The sequence below is a fragment of the Varanus komodoensis genome, unplaced genomic scaffold, assembly GCF_004798865.1.
Source record: "Varanus komodoensis strain SLA01 unplaced genomic scaffold, ASM479886v1 scaffold2, whole genome shotgun sequence".
Classification (NCBI taxonomy): domain Eukaryota; kingdom Metazoa; phylum Chordata; class Lepidosauria; order Squamata; family Varanidae; genus Varanus; species Varanus komodoensis.
In genome coordinates, this window is record NW_025335568.1 from 49442568 (window position 1) to 49454957 (window position 12390).

General features: G+C 37.8%; 1 protein-coding gene across 2 annotated transcripts in view; it reads right to left on the reverse strand.

Moving 5' to 3' along the window:
* GLCCI1 (glucocorticoid induced 1) overlaps nt 1-12390 on the reverse strand; it is a 55108-nt gene continuing 42718 nt past the window's right edge. For both annotated transcript variants that reach the window (XM_044428583.1, XM_044428582.1), the window contains 3 exons: nt 9887-10097; nt 3815-3935; nt 1-2879 (listed from right to left, as the gene is read on the reverse strand). In XM_044428583.1, coding sequence (XP_044284518.1) covers nt 2531-2879; nt 3815-3935; nt 9887-10097 — 681 coding nt within the window. In that variant the 3' untranslated portion in view covers nt 1-2530. The remainder of the gene's footprint in view (nt 2880-3814; nt 3936-9886; nt 10098-12390) is intronic.

A 12390-nucleotide genomic window follows, 5' to 3' on the forward strand; every position in this document is an offset into this window, starting at 1 on the left:
TTTTGCAGGTTGTAGGGTGTGTGTGTTTTTTTCCCTAATAATTTTATTTAAATAAGACACAGGAACTTCTCTATTGAAAAAATACAAAACAAAAGCCACACATGTCCTTGTGTAAAGCAATATCATGTGGTAATTCAAATACTGTTCAGCACAGTGGCTAGAAATAACAGTACAACTATGTACAAAACTCTTGAAACAATATTTGACAAATTTCTACAGCTGAACGTAGGATATATCATAGATCAACAACGGCTGGGAAATTTACATAGCAAAGCATTAGCTTTATCACATTTGATTCAGAACCTTCCAATATGCTAAAAACAAATGTGTGCAACAATTAATATTTAGTTTCTCATGGGAAAACAGAACAAGTAGTATCACTGTAAATATTGTACATCAGAATTCATTCTTGATCTAAATATCACTTGCTAGAGCTTTCCATAAACCCCAAGCATCAAGAACCACTGCTATGTAGTTATATTCAGAAACAACCAGAGGATAAGATGGGATATGTACTTTAATATTCAACTTCAATGTAAAACTTGAAAGAATGCACACTTAGGTCACATGAACTGAATGCTTTTCCCTTATGCTTTTACATACAAACTATATAGTGCTTTTGCCAAGGCCTGAGATTAGCAAGGTTAAAGATGCCTGTTACTGTATTAAAAATTATTGTGTGAAAATAAACAGATATTTAGCTTCCACTCTCAGCACAACAACTGTACAGAGGCTGAAGGTCTACACTTCCTAACAGGTTATTACCCAACTCTTTGGTGATGATAGGAAGGAAACCATGCTTCATCTTGCAACAACATACACATGCTGTATATTTTTCATATTTCTTTTCTTAGGTACTCTTCACTGAGGCCTTTTTAATATTCCACCCTGCCCCCTACCCCCAATTTCTTCTTCAAAAGAAAGTACTGGAGTGAGCATAACTGCTACTGCAGCTGCAGTCTTAAATCTTTTCAGTTTCTGTACAGAGAAAGCAAGCTTTCTTAGGAACAGACTTGCATAAAGCTACTTCCACAGAACTGAAAACAAAGACCCAAGAATATTGAGCATGTCTTGCCTTCAGAGTCCTCTTTGTATTGCAGTTATTATCTCCAAAAGCAATGCTCTCACAGTCCCAGGGCAGCAAGGAAATGTTGCTGGATGCAGCATCTGTGAAGACAACTCACAAGCTCCAGCGTTGTCCACCCAAACTGTGGAAAACAACCTGCCAATGTCCCAAACTAGAGGGTATTAGGAAAGGCTTTGAATAGATAACATGACTTAAAAACTATTGCTTTTTTCCTTTTTTTATTTTTTTACAAAACCTCAAATGCTGCTTAAGAGCTTGTTTGTTTTTCAGTCCAGGTGCAAAATACCCACTGTACAAATGAAACAAAGTTTACTAATCATTGCTTGTAAGAAAAAAACTTTTTTTTTTGTTTTTTGTTTTTGCAACCAGCACATGAACATTTCCTCTAAAAGAGAAACTAAACATTAATTAGACTCTTAAAATGGTAACAGTAGCATTTCACGTCCTTAACTTGCCAACATAAACATAAGAGGAAATTCCCACCACCCCCTCTGAAACCTGAAAAAGAAATGAATTCAATGAAAACATTCTTGCTTTAGATCCTCTCTCTCACACACACCATGGAATGTTTCTTATGTACAGTCTAGTACTGAACACTTTATTCACAACAGCTTAACAGTCATTAACTGTGCAACACCTGAAACTTTTAAATGCCACAATTTACACGCTGAAATGACGGTAAATGCAACAGTTGTTTTCTTGTAACCACATGACAATGTGATGTTAAACATCACAAATATGCTGGTTCTCCTCATGTTCACCCATGTCCAGGGTTGTTATTCCCCTAGATTTGAATGCACTTTTTCCAAGGAAGTGGAATGTAATGAGGAAATATTAATGCATAAAATAATGAAAGGCAGAAGAGTGATGTTCCCTCTTTAGCTTTTTAGCTGTAAAATATTTTTATCCCAATATGATATACATTCCAAGTTACCTGAGTTTAGACTTCTAGAGAAGTACCTGAAGCTAGGCCATAGGGTGGGCACTGTGCAACTGTTGTGGCCATTTTTTTTTTGCATTGTATGTATTACAGAAGTTCAAAACATAAATACCTGGATAAATTGTAAACATAATCCTGAAGTACAGTATTTCAGAACACAACACAGCAAGACATTTTCTATTTAGACAGGCAACCTTTGTTTGATATACAGCTTATTTATACTGTAGAATTTGAAACAGGACACAGGACACAGGACTAATCTGGTCAACCATTCTATGAAATGCATAGTCTCCACTTAAAATGCTTAATGATACACAGATTCTGCAAGCATCCTGTTCACCCTCCCCACGCACACGCACACACACAAAAATGCTGAATAACAGCATTTTTGTCCCTGCCAAGAACAGCACTGAAATATAGAAAGATGCTGATAAGTAGCTTTGTTTTGTTCCAGAAAAGTTGCCACTCATGCAGTTGAGTTTTGATGGACAGTCTGCCTTGCTCTAGGTCATCACATAGTTTTGGGGAGAGGAGTGCTCTTCCGATGGAAGTTCTTGCAAAAGCTGTGGTGACTGCTGGGATGGCTGTTGTACTAAGAACTCCACAGAGTCCATTGTGCTGGTGTCGTCTGACAGAGAGGAGAAAGAGACCCGAGACGAAAGCTGCTCAACAGTCAGAGTACTCAAAGCTGTGCTTTGACCAGAGTTTGGAGAGCTTTTGAGTGTCAGATCAGAAGCAGGTAGTAAAGGGCCCAGAAGTTTTACAGGACAGAAAGCTGATCCGGTTGGGATGAAATTAACCTTGTTTTTGTCAGGACATGAAAAGAGAGGGGCTGAGACAGGTTGACGAGTCCTACAACAAGGGGGGGGGGGCAGAAAAGAGGCAAGCATTACACACTTGAACAGTTCAAGACAGCCAAATATAGTTCTGCAGTTTTATATGTTGCTAAAATGTGAGTGACAAGGAATGGGATTATTTGATGGATGGGCAAACATCTTCCATATTGGTAGTCAGCTCAGTGATCCACAGCAATAAATAATAATGAAACAAAAAGCAACCAGAGAACAGTTCAAATATTTGTAACATTCAACAACACACTTCTAATGAATTCAGATTCATAGAACATGATATAAACCCTTCCATGTAGGGTTTGTCAACAGAAAGCACATCTGAAACAGCAGCACAGTTTAAGAGAACTGCCCCTCTTGCCTTAGACCTTTTATACATTCACCCAGCAAAACTCCTTTGTTTCCTTTTGAACCCTCTTCTAATTATCCAAGAAGCTTTTTCTTCACAGGCTAAAACAACAGAAACTAACCTCAGCCACCTGCCTGTACAGCCCGCCCCCTCTCTTGCTCACACACACACAACACACACAAAATATAGCTCAATTAAAAATTCACGAACTACCAAAAGGACTTTGGTCGCAGCTGCTGCTTGCAGGCTTTAAAGGCTAAAGAATTAAAGCTAAACTGGTATTTCTTATAAAGACAGCTTTATTCCTGCTGCAAAATATTTTTCAGAATAGCTCTGCTTGCGTTTCACCTTTGCTTATGCTTTTTGCAAATATGGATCACATGGTTAAGAAGAAAAATGCTCCATCCTCTCTCAAACTAACAGGAACACTTCAACTTCTTGACCGTGCAAAACTAGCAAGAGTGGTTTCTTCTTCTAAAAGAAAAAACCCTCATCAGCTGGAGTACTTTATCCATCTGCAGTTGAAAATAGTCCAGTAAAAAGGTTTCCTGTGTTTGCAGATCCCAGCTGATATAAAAGGCATTACTTACGACATTTCCTCAAAGACCTTCACTCGCTCACATCCCTCTGGGGGCTCGCGTTTGAACATGTAGCTGTTGTTGGGTTTAGGAGAGGAGGCATACTTGGGCAACGGTGAGCTACTCCCACTGTCTGAAAATTTAAAGCAGTTGTATTACTAGGGATTGAGAATGCTTGTAATTAAATTTGATTTCCAAACATGACGGCTTTTGTATAATTTCACTGCTGATGCCAGTTTTCTTCAAATCATACAGCGTCCTTTTTCGCTGTTTGTATCACCCTGGAGCTGCACATTTCTTCTGAATAAAAGCTCTAGTAAAGCAGTTATCTACCAAACAACAGCACATAATAAGGTGATATTTTATCCAACAAAACTACAGACTGACTAAGAAACAGCTATAATTCTAGAAAGAAATAATGTAAATGATCAAGTAATATGTTTAGCACATGCAAAACAGGCAAGTGGTTAATGATAATGTAAAGTTCACTTTAGTCCAGTCAAGGCACACATAGAGTGACTGAAAAGTCTCATGAGTAGCTTTCAAAATATGAAGTCATTAGAAATACTGTCCATAGTAGTGTCATAAACAGAGAAACACTAAAAAGGAAACAAAAACAAATGTATATAATACAGATGCTGATGCACTGCTTCAATATGCTATAAACATGAGATCTGAATCACAAGGAAATTGCTCTCTTTGTATCACTGTTTTTCATAGCTGACACACCAGTACACCTTCTTCTACCTTTGAATGTTCATATCACAACAAGTACTTAACATATCCAGAAAGAACTAGAGCACAATATAGCAGGCAAATCTCCTAGAATACAGCATTAAACAATTTGAGTTGCATAAGAAGAGGCCCTTGGGGACTGCATCTTTAAATTCTTATGTATCCTTCATAGTTGCTGTTTAGGGAATGGCATACAAATTAAAACATCTTGAGATGAAAGACTAAAACTGACAGCTTTCAGGTCTTTTAACTTTATCAAGTATCTTGTGGTAATAATGGAAGAGCTTGCCACAAGTTCAGATTTCTTTAAACATTCTGGGGTTTAGTCAGAATTTTAAAAGACAGCGTATGAGTAGATATCATCAAGCAACTGAGAAACTCCTGTTTTATCATTTTTTCATCACACAACAGGCTATCAAAAAAAGCATCAGTTTTCCGGCTGGTAGATGCTACCCACAGATCCATACAGAAGTGCTTACTATGTACTGCAAGAGTGTGAGGAATTAGCAGCCATATTTTTTTTCCAATTCCTTGCAAGTTATTACTGAAAGCAATAAAATGATACATTTAAAGTTCTATTCAATTTTTGGATAAATGATTTCTTTTGACACTTATGGGTTCTTCCATGGTTTTGAAATCAAGTCTTGCACTGAGAAGCAAAAACAACGTAACTGAATACTAGTTAGTCACTCAGAATTACCAATATTGACATCCACATCTATACAGGGTCAATAAAATCATTTCAATGAAATCTGTAAGCAACTTAGATCTCAGACCTAATATACATGACCATGGGAACATTTCTATATGCTGTCAGTTCATTTTTTCTTCCCTATTTTGTATCCTTTATCCTTTCTTCCCTGTTTCATATTCAAACCCATAGGTTCCCTGATTCCCCCTTAAAGCACTCCAAATAAATTTTTTCACACACAGCTAGTCCTAAAGTGCAGTACAGGAAGGAATGCAGTGTAGTAAGCAAAATCTTCATTAACTTGAGAGCAGCTATTCTAAACAGATGGCCAATCAATGATGTTAAAGGTTCTGTTGCAAAAGAGATGGGGGGGGGGAGGGAGATTTACTTATCATAAGTGAAGTTCTATTTTACAATTGAAAAAGTAAAGGCCGAAAACCAGTATCTTTCTTTGTAGAACAAGGTCTCAAAAGTGAACCCGCAGGCTGTAAATAGCATAGGGGGTCACCAAACTGAATTCTAATCATGGGCACCCTGTGGAGCTGGCACTTTTAATGCAATAAAACTGCTTCTAATCACGCTGCAGGCTGGGCCCTTTCTCACCTCCCCTTCCCCACACACACAACAGGTGCCATTAACATTTTCTCTACCCCCTGCTGGGCAAGATCACTCTCCCATCCCAAACCAGGCCATGGGTTCTCTTTGCAGACTTTATGTTCATTTCTTTTGAAATTTTCAACCTATTTAAGCAGCTCTTCATAGAAATGTAAAGTAAACAGCTGATCTGATCCAAAGAGTAGCAATGGAGCCTGTGGTCAAAGCGCTGCCTTAGACAGAAAAGAAAAGATGCTTTAGAAATGTAAAGCAGGTCTGTGTCTGGCCAGCAGGTTAGCTCTCCCCACGCTTGATCAATTATTAACTTCCATTTTTTATTCAGAAACACAGTCAGATCCAGCTTAAAGCTGATTTACTACTGAAAAGTATAATGGAAATTTAGCTGAAGAAGAAAACAAGGCTGATGACAGGGAACAACAGAGCACAGAACCTTTAGGCATTATTTTAAATGCCTTTTTAGCATAAGAAGTTCAGACTTGAAAATCTCCCCTTCACAAACAGTGGTACATGATGTTAATCAACCATTTAGGTTGAACCATCATAGAAGAGCCCTAAAATAGAGATGGCAGATGGCTTGAACAGAGACTGAACCTCTGAAGTTGGGATCCACAATAGAAGCTTGGAAATTTCTACTCTAGAACTTGGGGGAGGGGGAATGTCTGTTCAACAAACGTATTTGGAGGAAAAAATGACCAACCCTTTTACTCAAAGCAACTGAAAACTATGACAAACATCTGGCACCAAATAAGCCTCTTAAGTAGAGTGACAGAAGATGAGGGTGTAACAATCACTAATGTCTACCTCAAGCCACAACTTGGCCTTTCATTTTGTAAGGCAGGATAATAAAAACTGCAGTTCTCATTACAAGAAAAATTCTCAAAAGAGAATTGTATTATCCAGTACACATTTCTATATCCTAAATACAATGCAAGGTTAACAAACTTATTACTTCAGCATGCTTCTAAAATGAAAAGTGTGTTCACCAATAAAAGAATTGCCAACATCAGTTCCTGATAAAACACATTAGATAGGGAAGGTCTAAGAATCAACACTCCTCTTTATCTATGATTAAATTAGTGCCAATGCTTGCAGCATGAGAAAATTAACAGTTAAAAACAAAGTAATGAAGTGAAAGCCAAGGTTCTGAACAACTGTATAAAGGTTTATTAATAAAACACCTAACATTCATCCTCAGTTAAGAATCTTCCCTGAGACAGCAGAAATTAATCTGAGCTGGGACAACACACTTTTCTCTTGAACAAATAATGAAGGACACAATGCTATGGCCTCCCAACATTATGTGGGGGACACTGAAGGATTATTTGGAGTTCCAGCTCCAGAAGCAGCAGGTTGATTGCACCCTAACTATATTTGTTGGTTGAATATATAACTATGGTCTCTAGTTACAGGACTAAGTTTCATAACATTACAAAGCAATAAACAAAATTTAGCACAGCCTATCATGCATATAAGAATTATTATTTTATTCAGTGCTATTATTTCTCTGTGTTGATTAGTTGTTGTGGCAACTACACGTTTTCAGGAACCACAGGACTACTGAGCAGACACATAGTTTATTATCAAACTGTCATTTGCTAGCAGGCAACTGTGTGTGTAAATACAAGTGGTAATTATCAAATTCATCCTAAGGTAACATGTACAACAACTAAGTTGTAATGATATAAGGGTGGCTAAACAAGAAATCTGTTTTCAGATAAGCAAAATTAAGTGATAACTGTAGCAGTCTAATCAGTGGGTACAGCCAAGAGAAAGCTTTGTGGCTCCCTTAGGCACATGCTCTTGGCTAAACAATTCCTGCTGTGGGAGGAAAATGTGACTGCCAGATCCCAGGCTAAAGCTGTGGAACATTCTCACAGACAGATCTATGCAAGAGCAGAACCTGTATGTGGGACAAGAGAGGAACCATGAGGAAGGAGTGGGGTAATCACCTCTACCCCCAAAAAAGAGTTTTGTGACTGTAAATGGCATTTAAGTAGCCATGAACATGAAAGAAAGAGAAAGCCTCTCTTTTAAAGCCAATGTTGGCATTGTCTTTTAAAGGCTATAGATGAAATATATAGCTGCTACTGAACATTACCAAGGCTCACAGAACACTGTATTTCACTTAATAATACTACATTCTAAGAGTGAAATATGCCTGACCATTAAGGCCTGAGAGTATGGGACAAAAAAGGCTAAAAGGCCAACAGTTGTGACAGGGTTCTTGTAGACATAGCAACAATATGTGAAAATGCCAGTAACTGACTGCTTTTTTCACTGTGAAGTATCATTACTGCTATGCCTTACTTATTGCATTGAATACAATTTACTGTGTAAAAAGCATCATATGTTTACATTTATTTTAATGCCATAAAATAAGATCATGCTATTGACTCACAGTTTACCATGAAACATGTATGCATAAGATAACCAGGCTGTGATGTTTCAAAGGCTCAAATGTCTGGCTTCCTCAGGGAGAATCAATGTGCCTGACTCCAACTAAATAAAGAACCAGAGCCAAGACAGAGGAGGTAGTAAAACCATGTAAGCAGCTGAGAACTGTCTATAAGGTGAGTGTGTCCATAAAGAAAGAAGAGAAAATGAACAGGGAGAAAGCAAGCGGGGCTGGAAACAGGAGAGGGTAAAAGAAGCCAACAAGTATCTGAGACATGAGAGAGAATGGTTTGTGAAGAATGCCTATAACCATGAATGAATAAATGCAGAGTGCAGGATGTGGTCATTTCTATTAAAAGAAAAAAACAAACACAGAATATTGGTATAAAAGATGGAAAGAGAGAAAGGGCTGTAGCATGAGTTAAAAGTTCTTTAAAAGTTGAAATACAAAGGTTTTTCATGAAGATAATAAAAAGACGTAAATTAAAAGCAATAACACCGAAAACAAAAAGCATTCCTTTCCCCTTCCACTATTATTTACTGACCAAGGAAGCTTATAACTGACTTTAAAAATTATGCAGACAAATCAAATCCTATAATTTTATATATTCCACAAACAAACAAACAAACAAAAATTGACATGTATGGTTCCCAAGGCATAGTCTGAACATACAGCAACCTTGTCGAAGCTAAGCAGGTCAAATTCTGGTCAGTGTCTGGAGAGACCACCATGAAATGTCTTGTAAGGTACCTTGAGCTCCATGGAGGAAAAATGGAATATAAATTAAATATACAGGTGTATGCATTAGCTAGTTGTACATTTTCTGTCTTATAGAATGAAACAAAAAACTAAGCAAACAGAAATGACCCTACTTTTAATTACTTCTGAAATATTATAAGATATCAGCCACACACTTAGAAGTTCACTGCACCTATCATTAAATTCTATCTAGAAACACAGGCCTAGAAAAAGGAAAGCCAAGATTCTAAGCATACTTAATTCTGTGTTCACCACCAACCACCATGCTTGTGTGAACTGCAAACTACACAAAACACTGGCTTCATCAAAAGCTGACAAATTATCTACTTAACTATGAGGAATTATAACACTCTAATCATGTATTTGAAGCGAAGTCCCTTTCAACTCAGTGGGGCTTATTTATGAGAAAACTTACATAGGATTGCATTGTTAAATACTGAGAGTCAATCACAGCCAAAGATTCCTTCATCAACTCAAATAATTCCCAAGTCATAATATTCTGGGCACTCAATTGGAATAATCATATTGTCTTTCTAGTTTCATCTTTCTTGTCAAATGAACAATTAAAAAAATGAAGCAAAGGTTTCATTACTTAAGAACACCTATTATTTGACCCATGATTCACAAACTGTTTAATGCAACATTTCCTTATCTTTTCATACAGAAGTCTTAATAAAAAGACTGAAAGATGTTTGCTGTGTTCTTCTGACATTTATGGAAGATGTTTGTGAAACTGCATGAACAAAAGGGAAAACGTATGCGAACAAGCAAAAACAACTATGAGGAGTCTTGGGTCACACCAACAGGACAAAAAGAAATTAAAAACTGATTTAAGCACAATGAGGGTACAGCAAAGTAAAACTATTTAGCTATTTAAATAGGCTCTCACCTTTGTCACGATCATACAACAAGTCTTCTGTGGAACAAGGACTCCCATCCTGAGATTCAGGAGGACAAAAGGGAGAGATACATGGAGAATGGCTGCTGCAGCTGCTGCTGCGCTCCTGGACAGAAGGTGTTTGTGTATCAATGCTGCGTGTGCTGCTACTACGATAGTGAGCAGGTAAAGGTGCTCTTCGGCCATCGGGTATATCCAAGGGCTGCAATAAAAACAACATTGTTAAAATGCATGGCAAGAACTCGTTCTCCTGCAGTGAAGTCTGAGACCTGGAGGACACTTTGACCTGTGCTAATTTCTTTCAAGCCAGACATGACCTTGTGAGAGGGAGGGAAGTCAACTTCCTACAAAAGGAGGCAAGTGACACAATAGCATGCTGTTCATCAACTCATTTAGTGCAACCGACTGCATGAAAATTCCAGTCGCTTCAATGTGCAGCTATATCCTTAAATAAACGTCAGGGCTGGATGCACTACGACAGTTAGACCACATGCTGAGATTTATCCTTACTAAACAAATGCCTTGGCATTTTTTTAACAGTAACATTATTAAAGAAAACAAAAAGAAGACATTTGTGATTAAAGAAGAGATAGGAGAAGTGGCATAGCTTAAAGAAGGCTATCATTATTACTGTGAAAGACAACCCAAAATATTTCCTTAGCAGGCACACTATAAAAAGATAAGTTTTGTTCTGACGCATAGTCCTCTGGGATCTTGCCCTAAAGGATAAACAACAGTCACTGAAGGGGTCAACTCAGTATATGTAACTTTAGTTCAAGAATGTATTATTGTTTCCAGGTAGGGAAGTGTCTAAACAAAGAATTCAACCATGTCTATATGGCCTTTTAAAAGCAATTTTTCTGCAAAAGTCTGTAAAATTCGTTTTTACTCAAACTGCTTTTTACAATGCTACTTTGTTATTGGAGAATTTTTCTAAAAAATTAAAACTGAATTTGATTATGGCCTCATTTCAAGCAAAGTCCTGAGAATCAATTCATAAGCTGTTCACCTAAATTTTAATCAGCTCTGATATAAGAGCAAGGAATAATTCCTTTAAGTGAAATAAGATGTCATTAAGTTCACACTAAGAAAATAAGGATGAACATGAGAAAAGTCAAAGTAAACAGCAATGCAGAAATACTAAGTCTACCTTGAAGAGAAAGACAGATATAATATTCTATCTTGAAAAGCTGTTACAAACAAAATTATAACAAGTTGATGTACATAAAAGTAAAATGATTTGAATTCCAGAAAACAGAAATAGCCCTTTCCTATGCTTAAGAAATTATTTTGCATTACAGAATACTATTTTCTCTTCCTTTTATATCCAAATCTCTAAATCCTCTAAGGGATTTCCCTTTTAACAGATTCAGAAATAAAAACTAACATATTTCCACTTGGATATTTTCTTTAATTTTTTTTAAAAAATGGCATCAACATGCACTGTTTGTTTGTTTATGCATGCACTTGTATGTTTCTAGCCAACAGCTATCTTTAGGCAGCTTACCAGGGACCTTTTGTGTGTAAAATAGCTTTGCCTTTCTTTAAGATAAGGAGATATTTCAAGATGACTCTTCATTTATTGCAACTTGATCTGATGAACCCATGGCAACTGAAGCACTAGACATGCTATCATTGATAAGGGCTTTATTCTGTGATAGGGCCATATCACCCCAAATCATTTGCTTCGATAGTAACATTCTCACTTGGCTCTAACAGCTTCAAACAATTCAAACTTGACTCTAACAGGTAGTACATAAAGAGGCTTTCAAGAGCTCTCCTGTTTTATTCTTCCAACCTGCACCACTTGGCATCACTGTGCCATACCAGGGGAAGGACTCCTTGTTGGTGCAGTAGTGTTAGTGGTTGCTCCCAAGCTAGTCAACTGCATGAACAAAAGTGATACTGAACCACTTATAACATGCTAGAAAAAGGCTCTAAAAGTAATGTTGCAGTTCGTGCTCTCCCTCGCTCCATGTGTGCGTGTTTGCTCCTTACATTTAGAAAACTGTATAAAGATACAACCCAGTTGTGGCTTGCTACCCAACTTGCAATGTTGTTGTTGTTGTTAGTTGCAAAGTCGTGTACGATCCATCGCGACCCCATGGACAACATTCCTCCAGGCCTTCCTGTCCTCCGCCATCCCCTGGAGTCCACTTAAGCTCACACCAACTGCTTCGGTGACTATCTAGCCACCTCATCCTCTGCCGTCCCCTTCTTCTTTTGCCATCTATTGTTCCCAGCATTAGACTCTTCTCCAGTGAGTCCTTCCTTCTCATTAGGTGGCCAAAGTATTTGAGTTTCATCTTCAGTATCTGGCCTTCTAAAGAGCAGTCAGGGTTGATCTCCTCTAGGACTGACCGGTTTGATCGCCTTGCTGTCCAAGGGACTCGCAGGCGTCTCCTCCAGCACCACAACTCAAAGGCCTCAATCCTTTGGTGCTCAGCCTTCCTTATGGTCCAACTTTCACAGCCATACATTGCAACTGGGAAAAG